The sequence below is a fragment of the Typopeltis vanoorti genome, chromosome 14 (genome assembly GCF_054136105.1).
Source record: "Typopeltis vanoorti isolate ZY-2024b chromosome 14, IOZ_Tvanoo_1.0, whole genome shotgun sequence".
Lineage (NCBI taxonomy): Eukaryota > Metazoa > Arthropoda > Arachnida > Uropygi > Thelyphonidae > Typopeltis > Typopeltis vanoorti.
The window spans coordinates 81,101,593-81,119,347 of record NC_143562.1 but is presented as its reverse complement, the minus strand read 5'-3'; the positions used below and the strand labels follow the sequence as shown (position 1 = coordinate 81,119,347).

At 34.6% G+C, this 17,755-nt stretch overlaps 1 protein-coding gene across 3 annotated transcripts in view; it reads left to right on the top strand.

Moving 5' to 3' along the window:
• Positions 1–17,755, top strand: part of LOC150099707 (semaphorin-2A-like) — a 794,210-nt gene that overhangs the window by 263,678 nt on the left and 512,777 nt on the right. For 2 of the 3 annotated variants that reach the window (XM_090404418.1, XM_090404417.1), the window contains exon 1: positions 15,195–15,555. The exons of the other annotated variant lie outside the window; for it this stretch is intronic. In XM_090404418.1, the coding sequence (XP_090260544.1) occupies positions 15,429–15,555 (127 nt within the window). In that variant the 5' untranslated portion in view covers positions 15,195–15,428. Of the gene's footprint in view, positions 1–15,194; positions 15,556–17,755 lie in introns of those variants that run through there. 3 annotated transcript variants of the gene reach the window in all.

The window sequence follows — 17,755 nt, the reverse complement described above, 5'->3', positions numbered from 1 at the left end:
ACACTTAAGATGGGATGATGCACTCTAGTAAACATGTCCTCCACAAATGACTTACTGAAACATATATTGACCTAATTTTAAACGTCTGGATTGTGGGTTATTCTATAACAGGTTTGTCAGCGGTCTGCTGTCTAGTCATGGCAAGCTCTACAAAAGTCAAGCTGAACGTGATAATTTGGAGTGACTAATACACAATGGAAAGAATGCACGAACGTGTCCATCACTCTTTCTGTTTCTTTCCTTTAGTACATGATTTCTTTCTGTTTCTTGGATTTCATTTCACCACGCATTTCCATCTTTTATGAAATCAGAATAAGCGATTAACATGTGAAACTAATAACATCTCACTAGAAGTTGATTAATTGTAAATTATACCCGTTCCATTATTATTATTATTACGTGATACCTCTAAGGAGTCTAAGGACTCATCGAGGGAGGGACACTACGCTGTAAAACTGTATTGTACAGTATAAAGTACACTTATTTAACTGTGAACAAGCCACATGGCATATACTTTTTGCTGTGTGGTCTGTTCACTGGCATATGTTCGAGTAAAATAGAGCATGGTAATTTTTGCAACATAGTATAGTGTTAAGTTACGAGATCAAGTTAACGACTGCATATTAGTTTCACACTCAGATATTTTGTAATTGCTCATTGTTTTTGAATTTTATATCTTAAACTAAATGTCCTGAAAGGTGCAGTATAAAATAAATATTTAGGGACGCTAGGGGGAGAAGAAGCTTGAATATTTGTATTTGGGTCATATCTCATATATAAATAAGATCTGGACAAAGACAAGTAGAGTTTCACATGTAAGGATAGTCGAAAGCCTAATAATCATAGATTGGATCACAACATAAATGGCGCAGTCGACAGGATGTATTTTAACTAATTAAATCCTAATTACAAGCTATTCACAGCAAATTGGTTTGGGGTGCAGGTCAGACAACTGAGAGGCAAAAGTTTAATTAAGTGTTGTTGAAAATTTTAAAGAGTAAATTACTGTAAACTGGATGCAAATATGACTGATCCCTCTAGTAGTTTAGGCATGGATAACAGCGAAGTTTTTCGTTATATTAACCCACAGCAGGTGTTCCCACAATTTTCGGGCTAGGAGACTGATGACGTCCTCAATTTTTTTAGTTATATAGAAGAGCTTAGAAGAGTTGGAGGATGGACTCATTTTCAGTTGTTAGTGTTGCTCTGGAGTAAACTGGTGAGAAAAGCTAAAGCTTTCCTCTATTCCTCTCCCATTCTCAAGGAAACCCTGGATTACTTCCGATTTAAGACAGTCCTAATTTCTGAGTTCTCAAAACTGGGAAACTTAGGACCTAACTTATGGAAGCTCCAGAGGTGCACTCTCCATCCCATACCTCTTCTGGGGTCAATAAACATAATTGAAGAGAAGGGCAATTCTGAAAAGGGGAAAGGACATAATAAAGAGAGCAAGGAAAGGAGAGAAAGACCTAAGGCAAGAGAGAGACTAGAAGAAGATAATAGGCAGGTGATAAACAAGTTGACAGAGTCATATACTGATTCAGATAATATCAGGGTTATTGTGAAGCAAGAAATAGAAATGCTCCAAAAACCCATTATAGATCGGTTAAACGAGGTGATGAGACAACTGGGAACGTTATCTGTAAAGACACCAGAACCTGATTATAGCAGAGCTGAGGAAACCACTAAATTAATTAAAGAGGAAGTTGAGCTTCTGCAAAGACCTCTTCTCGATCGAATGGATTCTGTAATGCAGAGGCTGTCAGAAATCACCCCACAACAAACAACAGCTAATCCTCAAAATCGAGGGAGAGTTAGTGACCAAAGCGGCGGTAGAGAGCCCTCCAACTCTAAGTTGTAACTTAGAGTTGTTGTTGTTACAACAACTGTAGTCAGTTGTAACAAACTGGGACATTTTGCTCGAAACTGTGACATCAACAAGAAGCGCTTTAGTAGAGGTTATGATGGAGATTTGGATTTACAACAAACAGAGTATGGAAAAGGGGGCAAGGAAGAAAGGAGCATCCTTACGAGATGGAGGTGAAGGCCAGTGCATATAGAAGACACTGCAATGCTTTGCTGGACACTGGGGCTCCGTCATCCACCATATCTGAGGATTACTTGAAGATAATAGAGCCTTATGCCAAAGATAATATCACTCACCTTAAGCAACGAGTGAGAGTATCATGTGTCACAACTTCCACTACCCATGCTTCTAGGTCTGTAAATCTAATGTTATACCTGCCTGAGTTCAAACTATGTGTTTGGCAGGAGTTTGGTCCTATCAGGGTCCTCTCTTCCACACATCAAGCTGATCCTGGGTAGGGATTTCCTGTCAAGGTATGACTTTAGATGTAATTATATGAGGAAGGAAATATACCTATTGGGAAGGAGACAGATTACAAGAAAGGGGCAAACTCCAGAGTTACATAAAGAAGAGAGAAATGAGCCTCAGGAGAGGAACCATGAATCCCACATGAATAAAGTGAAGAGATCATTAAATGAGGAGTTAATCAGTGAAAAGAAATCAAAAGTAGTTAAGATTAAATCAGAGGTAAATTATTGCAAGGTTAGAAGAGGAAGGAGAAATAAAAAACAGAGAAGTTAAGTACATCAGTCATGAGTTAATGGATAATGCATACATTATAAAAGGGACGCGATAAAAAGAAAAACCGGATACGAGAAGAGGAACACTTTGCAAGAAAATTTTTTTAAAAAAATTATTAAAAGGGAGGACCTTTGTTACGCCCTGATAACTTAAGAATGTGAAAATTTCAGTTATCATGATGTAACAAGAGAAGAAATAAAAACTCTGTATAGATAACTAAGTAAGCAATCTTGTTCCTAAGCAGATATCGTTAAGAGCCTTTGAAAGTAACGAATACAAAAACTAAAAGGAAAGAAAAACATGCTTGCATCCAAGTGAAAAATATAGCTAAAATTGTTTGTTGAACTAAATAAAAAAAAAAAAGTAAGGGAATTTTATTACAGTTGTGATTTGATAAAATAAGGTTAAGTAAAGCAAAGAAGATTAGTCATAGGCTTTTGTATGTTTTTACACTTGAAATAAGAGATTCAAGATTCGAATTAATTCTTAGAAAATTTTGGAAAGGGGATTAATTTAGTATAGATGACATAGAGGTTAGCTTAAACCAGGGGTCGCCAAACTTCTTTGACCATCGACCCCTTCAAGAGTTTCTTGACTTTTTATCGATCCCCTCTATTTTACTATTACGTAATTATTATAGGACAAGCAAAAAAAAGACGCTTATGTGAGTTTTTAGATTGTTTATTTTATAGTTACAGTGTTTATTGTATGTATAATACAGTATATATTATTATGTTGGCTTAACGTCAAAGGGATACGTTTTTGTTTTTGACGTCCTTCTTAACATTACATATTTGATAGGAGGGATAAATAATATGTAAAATATAAAATTTAACTTAGATAACAAAATAACAATAATACAATCTTCCTTATATATATGAAAATAAGACCTAAATAAAAGAGCCGGGCTTCACTTCGGCGATGTAACATTATTTAAATGAAGGGGATATTAAATCCCAGATTCGGCATGAAACTCTTTGATTCCGATCTTTGAGTTTCTTATATGGCTTTGAAATAATGTGGGATTTAATGTCCCCTTCATTTAAATAATGAAAATAAGACTTTTATTAACTTAGTATACAATTTACTAACGTTGTCAATGTGATGGGTGTGCTTCATGACTCTTGACAAGATTAGAAATGTTGAGTTCAAAATTATTAAGTTTCAGCCTTAAATCGCCACGGAATTCTATATCTAGCTTATTTCTTTTTTGTTAAAATGGAATTAACATGACTGAAACCAGCTTCAACCATGTACGCGCCGGCCGGGTGGCAACCACCGACATCCATTAATTTGGTAAATATCATTTTGGCCTACTTGATTGGCCTCCGTAACTATTTTCAGGACCTTGCTCCATCTTACAAGTCCTATTCATGTCACTGTTCCCGCGATTCATTCTTAATTGCGTTGTCATTCAGTAATCCAAGTTAACCGAATTAAATATTACCCATACAATGATGTCTTATATTTTTCTATCGACCCCCAATCAACCCCTGAGCCCGAATCGACCCCCTAACATTGTTATATCGACCCTGGCGGGTCGATATCGACCACTTTGGCGACCACTGGCTTAAACAAAAACCAAAGCTCAAGGTCATAATTCCCGAATTGAGATTTCGTCACGTGTCATTCGCGTGCGCACGGACCGCATGATGTTTTGGCAGAAAAACGCCACTCTAATTGGTCAGTGAAATCGACTCCAGTAAGGGGGGGGGAGGAGGAAAAGAAATTGAAGAAGGTGCCGGGAGGGCACCTTCTTCAATTTCTTTTCGTATAAAAGGGTTAGGAACCCTCTCACGAGGCTTTTTTCCTCAGAGTTTTCTTCACGAGTCTTCGTAGAGGTCTCACGCGGTTTTCCTGAGTGACGGGTTAGGAGTTTTCTCCGTCCGACACAATAAGGAAACAAAGTGTGTGGGATTTCGATTCCGTGTTCCTATTGTAAGAAATGAGGGACGCCGTTTAGTTAAAAAGAGAGAAGGTAATGTCAGTGTGTTTCATCGTCCAGTGATCGTAACGAGAGAAAGAAAATTCTATAAAGAAGTCAGTGCCCACGTGGTGAATTTCACAGCCATAGAATAGATGATCCTATGTATGTCCTTGATGGAAGAATGTAAGGCGAAGATTGTGAAAGCCCAACTTAGTGCCAAAAGAACTTAGGAGTGATAAGTTATAGGAAGGTAAAATATCGGAAAAAGGTAGAGACCAGTGTAGAAGACCCAAGTCAAAAGGTACTGTAAAATCTTGTGTCAATTCAAATCATACGTAACTGTAGTCATTGTTCAATTACTGAACAGTTGAAAAGATAAATGAAAATTATACTAGGACTTTAGCACATGTCAAACTAGAATAAAAATGAGCTTGTTATTAATAATTAATACGTAATTCATGTGCTTAGAGATTTATGCATAAATCTCATGTGCTTTGAGATTTATGCATGTACATTGTATTTTAATTAAGAGAGTTTTAAAGGTCAAAAGTGTGTATTAGCTCAGCAAAAGAATAAATTTGATCCATATTGTCTTAGTGAGAAAATTACAGTAACTGATTATATATGTCCTAGAAAATACAGAATTATAGCGTGATCAAACCAGTAAGGGGTTAGACAAAGGATCAACTAGTTCTAGGCTTATACTTGTTTGTATGTATAGAATCTGTTATGGCGATATGATCACAATTCTCCTGTAGGATCTTAACCTAATACTTGTGTGTTAGCTAGTGAAAATCTGTATTATATATTCCGAGTATTGAATTGAAATTATTTGATAAAGAATGAATTGTACCATGTTTAAGAGTTCAATAAACTTTTGTTCATTGAAAATACAGTTGTCTGAGATTGCCGCTCAATGCACCACTTGTAACAACGTACGTACTTAATCATGCGTGGGGGGGGGGGGGGGTTGTTAAGTTACGAGATAAAGATCACGACTGCATATTAGTTTCACACTCAGACATATTTTGGTAATTACTCCTATGTAAAAATAAATATTTAGGGACACTAAGGGGAGAAGAAGCTTGAATATTTGTATTTGGGTCATATCTCGTATATGAATAAGATTTGGACAAAGACAAGTAGAGTTTCACATGTAAGGATAGTTGAAAGCCTAATAATCGTAGATTGGGACACAACAATAGTATATGTTATTTTATTACTTCCATTCAGAAAGGAACAACAACAGATTTTTTTATTATAAATGTGCCTATTGAGATTCATAAAGTAAATATTTTCATATTTCACAATTCTAATCGAAATGAACAGATTTTTTTTTATCTTTATCTTGGCGCATTCTAATTGTTAATTAGAACCTCGCAGGTCTGTTAGCAGGAATATCCACATTGCTGAAGTTGCACGATTGATTTACAGCGAAACGTCTGTTTAAATGTGTCATACCCAGCTATTGATCGGTGATTAACGTGCTAGATAGCCAACTGATAAATAATTAGAATGTAACTATGAGGATCATTTGCTGAGCAAAACCATAAATTTACTTACTGTCTAGACCATTCCTTTCCCTTTTTTCTTATTGGACCACTTTAATCGCTAAAATTTTAATGCCACACTTATAAAATATATTCAAAAATTGCTGACATCGAAGAATTTAAGTGCTTTACCTCACAACGAATCAAAATATGCCTAGCTTACTGGATATGTAAATTATGCAGTTCCATTTAATGGTTTTATATTTATGTGAATTCATATTTTCCTTTTAATTTTGAAATGAGATTCGTGTGTATTAGATTTTCATAATGATTAGAGGAACTTCCAACTTCTTTCGTTAATCAACGACCCTCGAGTAATTGAATTTCCTGTTTTTGAGAAATATAATAACCATATATGCTTTATCGGTCCCTTTGTCCGAGTGGAATAGTATCTGCGCTCCCCAGGTAACAAGCGCTAGCGGAGTTGGTTGCATTGTGGCATGATTGTCTGTGGAAAATCTTTAGTTGATAGACAATTTTACTTATAATTTCGTATTTTGTCTTTCGGGCAAGATTTAGGCATGAAATTAGTCCACTCACGATATCAAATTTTCTTAGAGATTTACAACCTTTCTAGGTAAGATTGAATTATTTACCACCCGAAATCCAGGCTGTAATGTATTTATATCGCAATTTAGGATCACAAAAATAGTTATTGAAATATATATATATATATATATATATATATATATATATATATATATATGTGTGTGTGTGTGTGTGTGTGTGTGTGTGTGTGTAAAAACTCGTTTTTTATTTTATTTTTCTGTTTGCTTTAATTGAAATTGTAACCGAAGCAACTAAGGCTATGAGGTCAGTGGTATGTTTGTAAGTTACGTGTGTTGTGGGATGGAATATCCAAGTTATTACTAGTGAAAACTCTGTCACCTCCGTATGAGATCACCGAATTCACCTTCACTTGAAAAATCCATCATAAAGGTTTTTTTGTACTACTTCACTGGAAGAGTGGCTTGCCATTCATTCATATTGTAATTAAAAAAGAAAAAAAAATCCAGATAATATCCATATCTGTTCTAACGAAAAATTAGCGTTCCGTCCTATGGGATGGACTGATTAGAATTAAATCCACCGTGGGTATTGATGTTGTTGAATATTTTTATTGGAGAGGGCTAATAAAATAATTTTATTTACCAGTGTGAGACCACCACATTTTAGAGGTCTGAAGCGACTTGAAAATGTTCCATTCAGTCTACAGAGCAGGGTATCCGAATTATCTAGCCTTCATTTCTCTCATATTATACATACTAATATTTCACGACGTTTTTTGGGGGGTAGGGGAATTAACATAGAGGAGTCAGTAATCACTAAAATAAACCGTACATAATTAAAAAAAAAAAAGTCTGGGAGTCATAAAGATGGAGCATCAATAGCTGAAAATACATTAGAAAACGTAACTTAAAGGCCGTATTCTCGTTTCTGATGAGTGCGTTAGGGAGGGTGTGTAACGTTGATGATTGGCTGAGATGATTTTAGTTGTTCGCATTTCGAGATGAAATTTATCAACCACCGAACGCTAATAGTATAACAGTGTCTTCATCACATGGCCTTCCTATTTAGTCCAACAAATTCGATATTTGTCTGACAATATTAGGTACTAAGAGTAGACTGTCTTTTATTAGGAAAGTTATTATTAATATAATAATAAAAAGTGCATTTTTAAAACTTGTTAAGAATAATTCCAAAATGTGGTTTAATTAATAAAACATTTACAAGGCATGCTATTTTATATCAGATATCTAATTCTGATGATGAATTGAATGCTGTTTTTTTTTTTTTTTGCTATATTTTAATCGATCACGGCGCAATCTTTTGCCTGGTATACAGATACAATCCTTGCAGCGGGACACAGATCATTTATTCCGATTTTGGGTTAAAAAAAACGAAAAAGATTTGTATTATCATATTTGTATCAGTGGAAGAATCGATGGCTAGTTGAACCACAAACTCTCTTCTGTAAACTTTTCTAAGACCACCGAACAAGGTGGTGAGTGTCACACTAGGTGATGAAAATCATTTATCACCTTAATGCTTTCACAGATATTCATAGAGTAGTGAAATTCGAACTCTGAGCCTGTCCGTAGAAGAATTACCCACTTAGCGAGAGAGGGGTAAGCTTCATCAAAGCACAATGTTACAAATGAAGCATAAGATAAGGACTGTCAACCGTGGGTGAATATAAGTGACTCCCCCCCAGACGAGTCTAGATTACCACCCGAGAAAGTCAGTCTTAATATATTCCCTTCTACCGATGTAAAGTAACAGTTGCTAGATATGCTAGATAAAAATCATGAAATTGCATCTCTGGCGTCTTCTAGATTTATTAAATCAAAGACCTGGCAGTTGTCTTCCTCGTTAATAAAAAATAAATTATTTATTATTAGTATTTTATTTATACTTTTTTCATTGCCTAGAAACTTCTGAAGCATTAATTAAATTAAATGTCGCAGACACTATAAAAGAAACGGAATCGATACGAAGGGGGAGGGGGGAGGAGAAGGTACACAAAGAGACATTTCTTTCTGTGATATTCGCAAAACTTGGCGAAGCATTTCATTTCTTATTTTTATTTATTTATTTATTACCTACACGTTATAGTGAATTGGTTTGCTTTAAGGCTAGACTTGGTAAATAAACACAGTGCAACTTCTATGCATCCGGTAAATAAAGTAAAGATAAAACACATTAATGTCTCTCTCTCTCTCTCTCTCTCTCTCACACACATACGTTAATGTATTGGTACATTAACGTGGTGCTAAATTAAAAATATGGAGATTCGGAGATGTCTTCAAAAACGATTAAACGCGACTCGTAAGTTAAATTTGGGAGAAAAATATTGAAAAACATTAATGAAAAGCGAAAACTTTTAAACATATTTCCATTAATAATGTAAGATATTGAAAATTATACTGATAACGTAAAAGAATTGTAATTAGATATTATTGTTAAAAGGAAAAAAAAAAAACAAATGCACTAAATAATTTTTTTTACACTTATGGTAGAAAAAAAAACTAAGCGAAGAAGAAGAGATATTTCGAATAAACAATAACAATACTATTTTATATTTGTTATTTGAAATATGTCTTCTTTTCTTAGTTTTTTCTCCTACCATAAGTGTAAAAAAAATCACTTACTTAATGCATTTGTGTTTTCTTTCTTTTACTAATAATATCTAATTACAATTCTTATAGATAAATGTTACAAGCCAAGTAATATGGTGAAGTTCTTCATCTTCCTCCGTTCGATTCTCATCGTGACGAGAGGAATTTTGCATAAGGTTTTTCATTTGAAGGCGAGTTAACCGATCTCATACTGGATTAAGCCGTCTCTCTCTCTCTCTCTCCGGGAAACTGTTTTTATTATTCCGCACACAGGCAAATCGGCCACGAGAATACGCGCAATTTACAGACAAAAATTGCTATGTTTGTTGGTGGTTGACGATAGATGGCGTCCTGTTGTAGTTAGAGGTTAAGCATGGCAGACAATGAGTGTACAGTGGAATATTGTGCCCTCCTACGATGAGTCCTTGGACACCCTGGTATCACGTAATTATATTATTTAAAGTTGCATGTCTTTTGAAAAAAAAAAAAAAAAAAAAAGATTGAGTTAAACGCATTTAAAGCGTTTTAGCAAGAATGTGAAGATAAAAAAAACAGAATTAAAAATGCAAAAAAAAATTGTTTTTTGTATGCTATTTGCATTTTAGTGTGCAAGTTTTGCTTGCGTGTTCAATGCGTTATTAAAACTATTTCAGGAAAAATTCCACGAACTTTTTTAATAATTTATGTACTAAAGATTTTAATAATTTTTAATATTTTATTTACTAAAGAAATCTGTATAAGCGAAAACGGATTCTTACCTATGATTTCCATCTCTTTTCTCTGCAATAATTTTTCAGTGGGCCGTTTGAAACTTTGCCATTTGAACTCGGAGCCTTTCTTTGGAAGAATGTTTGTTAGACCACCCCCAACTAAGTTTTCCCTCCCCACTATGTACACATTTCGGAGTTTCGCAGTACGGTGGCTACACTCTCGCGAATATAGTTGGAAAATTGTAATGCTAATGACGGAGATGAATTCGGTGTTCCGATATTGTAGGAATAATGTAGGTGTTCCAATATTGTATTCTATAACTTCTTATAGTGGTAAAGGACGATGACAGAACTTTTTAATGCTATTAGATTTTAGGTGGTAAAATTTCACCGTCCTTCTTCTTACCCCCCCCCCCCCCATGTGTGAAACAGCTTCCCCGCTTATTGGAGGCCTGAAGTGGCAAGTGGCATTAAAAAGTTCAAGGTTTAGTCTCTAGAGCAACCTTTCCGGATTATAGAAAACTAAAAATATATTCAAAAATATAAAAATTCCTTAGGGCCTTATTAACACTCAAGGAGTTAATAAGGCCTTACAACCTTTCATGAGTGGGAGTCATCGCATAAAGAAAAAGAGCAATCCTCATTTTAAAATAAATGAAATTTTGTATTGTAAAGTGTTATACAAATTATTACTTGCCACGAACAGAACGCAAAGCTTAATGCTTATAAAATATTTATTTACGTTATGTTTACAATAGGTATGCTTTTTTTCCTTTATTATAAAATAAACGCCGTTCCAGATTTACGCCTATTTCTCTCTCTCTCTCTCTCTCTCTCGCGTGTGTGTGTGTGTGTGTGTGTGTGTGTCCTTTCTTTTTAATGGCCTTGTACATTCGTTAGAAGCAGATGGCAACCGAACAAAAGTCATTAGGAAAGTAGGTAGGGCAGCCAGACTGATTACAGACCAGATGCCGCAGTTATAGGAAACAAAGGTGTTTCGTCTGCTTTTTTCCCAAGTGAACTCCACCCTCCACCTATAAAATACATATTTCAGAGAGAAAATTCTATAAATGTTATCATGGCAAATAATTCGTATGATTTTTTTTCTTCTTAAATCTCCATTTTGTTTTCTTTATTGACGTTCGTTGTAACTGAAGTATACTGAATAAGGTCATTGTACGGGGTCGTGCTGTGTTATTGTTACTCCGGCTTCACACCCTTCTAGTAAAGGACGCTCGCTCCTCGGACTTAGCGTTACTGCCTATTTGGGGTAGACACGGTAAATGCCCAAGGGAGTGTAGTAGTGAAAAACTTTGCTATGGCGACTTTTCTTTCTACACAAGACGCGGTTTTGTACTATTATTTCCGCTTTGCCCTGCAAGGTCAGAGACGAAATATAAATAATTCCCTAACATGGAACTGCTTTAGGTTAGCTTAAGCATGTATTATATCTAAGCCTAACTTTTGATGTTAAAATACATGATAAAGAATTTGGAATAATTAATATAAAACTGCTATTGACAGGTTTTTATTAGGCATAATAACTGTCGTTTAGTTAACTATTCGCATCTTACATTAATATCAAGGAGCACAAAATTTAAAACATAAAATTACTGATATAAATTCAACCAGTAATGAAGGCTCAGAAACTTTTATCTGTATGCGGACTTTAAGTTATATGACTCTGTGCACGTAAGCAACTTTTTTTGAAAAAAAAAAAATAACAGAAAAAATACCAAACTATCGCAGCAGGTTGAATAGCTCAAAAATCAGCATAATGCTGAAAAAAAAAAATGGAAGTGGCATAGGTAATTTCTATGTATTTGACTTGAAAGCATTGATTTTTATGAAAAACGTTTGGTGGTAATATGAAGTATCCTTCATAACTATTTATTATGTTTCTGATGATAATAAACCGTATATTATAAAAAAGTATGACATTTTATTTCCTCGATTAAGATGGTAAAAATATATATAGTAGTGTCAAGACAGCTTAGTTTCATCTTTTCCCATCAACTTTTGAGAACATTCACTATTTGGCTCGACGTGGCGCTTGACATAGGTCTTTAGAAAGTGATAACCTATCTGCTTCATCTTCTGTTTTATCCCTTAGTTCCCTAGAAATACAACTATGAACTTGCTGATGGTTGAATAATGAATTATTTATCCTGAATCAGGGGGTGCCACTTGTCTGTTGTAACACTGTTGACTAGTTGTACGAACAATTAACTGTCACGCCTGTAGTTTGCTTGTATTCTCTGTGATGCCTTGTGGGACGAAAAACTTGATTGCTCTGCAGACCGGAAAATTCACTTTCGGCTGAAATACAACCATAATCATTTCTCGTATACTGTGAGATAGCAATCGAACCGGAACCCAGGTATGTGCAACCAAGGGCATCGTCGCTAGCGTCTGAGGTGCGGAGTCTGGGTTGACCCCCCCTCCCACAAAAAGTTAAAGCCTTTAAATAAATAGTATAAAAAGACTAAATGATTTGTTATTTAGATTATGCCAAAGCAACTGTGTCGGTAAGGCGAGCGTGTTCTTTGTCCAGTTAGGGATGATAAACCCAAGATTTGGAAAGGAAATAACTTACTACTATCGCATAAGACCGGCTAGCTCGCCTAAACTTCAAATTTAAGTGCCTCGAGCAGCAGAAGGGAAGCAATTTTCCTGGGTTACGAAGTCTTTCCGCCCATTGAAAATTTCCTGGGGCACTCGAACTATCACGGAAGGAAATTTTACCCATCTCCCTTTTCTCTCTCTGTGAAATATATTTCAATAATTTCCTTTTAAAAAAAAAGTACATCAGGAAGTGAGGGAATAGTTATTCCAACTAAATTCTGCACATTTTGGTATATCTTAAATACGTTTGGATATAAGATGATTATGAATTCGCGAATATGCATCATATTCTGCTAACTATAAGAATAACAATTGCGGCTTTTCTTGTTAATATACCCTCACATAAACGATTAAATGACTGCCTTCCAGTAATTTCATATGTTTTCTCATACAACTTGTTTAGAAATTAAATAATTTAACATATTGCATGAATACGTAATTCCAAAAGTTAAGCTTTTGGAATTACGAATTGGAAAAACTAAATCTCTACTTTTCTGTATAAAGTTCCTCATAATCATTAGAATCGAGATTAAGTGTAATAAGGAATTATTTTTTAAATAAACCATGAAAATAGCATTAGTATTTGAAACATAAAAGTTGTTCTTTTAAGAAATTTGACATAAGATATTTCTTATTTTTCATATCTTCAGAGAGAATAGCAGTTACAAGTTTCCTCTCATTTTTTTTCTTTTTTTTAAGTTTCCATAATATAAAATAACAGTGGTATGGCGCGCAGACACACCGTTTATATTTTGACTCGTCGGTAAAGTTCGCAACACTTTTGTGTGTGTGTGTGTGTGTGTGTGTGTGTGTGTGTGTTTGTGGGGGGGGGGGAGTTCTGGGTAAGTGACAGTAAGGAAACTAAGAAATGTTTGTAAAAATTCTTTTGTATTTTATTTTAAATATTTCTCGCGTATGTTTTTTTTATTTTTTTTTCCTAATGCATTCTAATAACGTGAATTTGCATGAATGCAATAATAAGTATAGTTCTACAAATGAATTCTTCAGTTTATATTTAATGAGCATTAAGATGGACGAATATTGCCCAATTAAGTACGCATGTATTAATAAATAAGAAAAGGTTAAGTAGTCATAGTTAATGTTGCTCATGAGAAAAATGATGTAGAATGGTGTCGCATGGATGAAAATGAAACTGGAACCTTGATTAACAAAAATGCTGAATCTGTATGCCCATTACGTTCAGATAGTCATCGGATTGTTATTTACACGTATATAGGCAGTTATGTTACTCAAAAATGAACGCAATAACAGAATAATCCTTTTTCTAAAATATAGTCTTTAATCAGCCATGCAAACGATCTATTGTTGACAAATAAGACTGAAAACAAAATTAAACCAAATGGCTGTTATACACATATCGGTCATGGATGTTGAAAAATTAATATTGAGAAATAATATGAAAACATTTTTCAGTTATTTTACTAATTGAATAAACGAACGATGTGGATGATCAATTTTAGTCAGCTGAATAGATGAAAGTCATAGATTTATATGACGGCTTCTATATAGAAATTAGTATTTCTATTTCACTCAATGATTCTCCATATTTCTATATTTACTTTGAGAATATTTTTTTAAATATTATTTCACATATTAATTATCTGTGTGAAATTAATTACAATTTGTATTGGTTTATTAATATACGAACGCATTTTTGATTATGCTACACAATGCTTGGTTGTATTTTTACAAAATAAATAAGCGAACAAGACGGGGGGGGGAGTGCCTATGGAGAGAGAGATAGGGGAAACAATGCCTTCAACAACACGGCTCAATTATACTCACACTTTATTCCCATTCATTTCTTACTTCGCAACTCATATTCAGAACTATGTTCGTGTTTTTAGTTTGTATTAATGTTCCCGTTAGGGAAAAAAAATTGCTTTAAACCATAAAATATATTTCATTTAACATTCGCCCAATAATAATAACTCAGAGTAAAGGCGAGATGTTTATAATTAAGACCCTTAACATTACGACCGACACCAGCGCATTCGATTGCGGAAATGTTAACCTTCTGACGTTGACAGTACTCGATGAAGAGAAGAGGAAATTAAAGTGCCGACGATAAAATAATTATAAACGTTGCATTGGTAATAATAACTGTTGGTAGTTTTGACTTCAATTTATTAAAAAAATGCTTTAAAAAAGAGCAAAGAATTACGTCTATGTATTGAAACTAACAAACGCCAAAGGGAAAAAGAAGGGGGGAAAGAAAAAAAAAAGAAATCAACACACACACACCGCACATGCGTACTCCCATCTAGCTCTTACTTGCAGTCTCCTCTTTTGTGGAGTTTTAATTTTCAAGCCTCACTTCGATGTGTTTCGGTAAGCTGTCACTAGCTGCTTCTACGGCCACACTAAACGGACCACTGACAAGCAGAATTTTTAACCCAAGTACTTGCCCGTGATTGGCACTATCGTAGCAGTGGCCGGCCGAAGCACGCGGCCTTTGTTGACCGTGACAGCCGTAACAACCACTGCCTCTGGAAATGTGATATGTGCTTCCTATTGATCGCTCTGTTACGAATCGCCATTGGTCGAGACGCCGCGTGCGTGGAGGCCCGGGCATAGCCAGCTTCAGTCTTTGTAGCCTTACGGCGGTGTGTCTGCTTTCACAACGATGGCTGCACGCGCGCCGAGCACACCTTGTGACTGGCAGCTGTAGAGGCAAGCTAACGTGTGTGTCCATCTACTTGTCCGTGTGTGTGTGTTTGTGTTTTCGAAGAACATTCTTTTATCCCAAGAGAGTTCGTTCATGACTACGGACATCCAGAACAGGACGCACTAAGAATTGGGACAAAAGTGTTGCCATTAACAATGAAGGTAACGTGACGGCTGGACAACAATCCATCCGTCCCCACAATGCTTGCCGTCCTAGTCCTGTTTGTTTTATGTTGCCATGCTACTGAGGCAAGTGGACATAGATACCACGGCAGATATCCATGGGGCGTTGGGGAGGCTTGTTGCGGAAGGCTTCGGCATCACAAAGGTATGGTATTTATTTATTTTTTTGTTTTCTTACTTCATGACTCGTATTCAAAAGTCTGTTCATGCCTTTAGTTTGCATTACTGCCCGCTGAGAGGTGGTTGACTTTTAGTGGGCACAGACAGTAACATTGGCTTTTTTTTTTTTTTTCAATTATTTATTTGCTTAGTTTATACCGTGTGAGTGAATGTAGCTTCTGAATTTTACATTACTATTGCATACATTTCTCGGATGGTGGAAAAGAAGGAGGGTAAATAAATAATTGCTAGAATACTTTAAATGTATTTAGTACGGTATGCAAAGAACTACTGGAACCAGCGTAACATTGCTGTGGTTCAATTCGGATACTGAGACGTACATATTTGATTCGCTGTTTGGATATGTTTTATGTACCGAGAGACTGGTCTCGATAACTAATTAAGTTGATTGAACCGTTTTCTTGCTGTGTGGTCCCCTCTGACTTCGGAACGCACGTCTGTTCTCGCCAGGTGCTTTGGCCCTAGGTCTTCGAGGCAGACAGCGTACAACCTCGGGCATATTTTTTTCTTTTGGTTATGCGCGTGCTTTTTTCTTTTACTATTTTTTTTCACGGTAGTAGATTATAGCAAGTCTTTTTTTTTTTTTTTCATTTTAACTATCTAAAATATATCAATTAAAAGTTATTTTCTGAGTTAGATAAAATCGTCTACTTATTTCATTTTCGTTGCGTCGATATTAAATTTGTTGTAATAAAAAAACTAGTTTTTTAAAAATTACTTTGATTATGAAACTGATTTTTTTTTAGAATAAAGATAGTATTTGAGCGTGTATGATATCTTGAAATACATTCTTTGCATTATTCTCCTAATGTATTATGAGAACTTCTAATGCAGTTTCTAACGATGGTTCACCATTCAAATGATCCGACACAAAAAGTATGTAATTATGCAATACTATTATTTGGTTGGTTGTTTGCCATGAAATTATTCTTAGAATATGCCACGCCTTGTTAACCAAAATGAAAAATCTTAATTAACAGAACAAATTTCGAAACAAGCAAATATGACAGTGTCTAAAAAAAAACCCTGTCATTTTTGTTTTGATAGTTTGAATCAGTGACGTCATCTATACTACTTTTACACAGCTTGTCAGTGCAATTTAGATTTACATTTTTCATTTCTTTCCGATATAATATTTAAATTATATTGACTATAACATATAATCAATACCTAAACAATTAATTACAATTTTAAAAACATAATATATTTTTAAACGTTCCGCCATAATATTGCACTAATTTATAACTGAATGGCATTACACAGACCGAAGGATATAATATGTTATGTCACCAGTTTGTCATAGTTCTTTATAAAACAAGTACGATCATTCCTATTCATTAAGGCCTATCCTACTCGTCTAAAATCAAACTACAGGTTTTATTTTCTCCCTCTAATCGTTAATGTTACATAATTTATTTTAAATCTTAAAATATGGTGTGACAGAATTTATGTCACACCTAGATGCAAGCCGATTTAAAATTTTCTTTTGTACCATGCGAATCCCAATGCAAAAATATCATTTTTCTAAATCGTTCTAAAATAGCTATGATTTTACCCCCCCCCCCTCCGATAAAAAGTTCTGTGAGTTTATCCAAATTCCTCATTTATCGATGTAATCAAAGCAAACATGGAAAAGTTGCAGTTTTCATGTAAAACCGATAATCGTTTTACTATTCTTAAAATGCCATTATTGTGGTAAGTATAAAATTTTAATGTGCTATAATCTACAGATAAATGCTTAACTTGGTCTAAATTATTTAGTATTCATTATCTTTACCTGAGCCTATCATTAAAAACCAGATATCTAAGAATCCTTAAAACTGTAATTTATTTATTTATATATATATTTTTTTCAATTTGGAAAACAGTACAATGCGAAATCAACATAACATAAGCATTTTTTATTTTACTTTTAGGAGAAGTCAATTAAGAAGTTAAGTAGATTTTTTTATGCATAGGTTCAGAATTAGGTAGTCTGCAGTTAAAGAAAATTACTTTAAAAAATGTAAAGACTTCATGCTGATAGACTGACTTCAGTGAATTAAATTACGTTTGCATGAAAGTAATATATTGTTAACTGTATTAGTTTAACTAATACACATATAACTAATTCGATACACCATTGATCATTTTCTTCTTTCATTTTTTTTTTCTTACAAGTTATT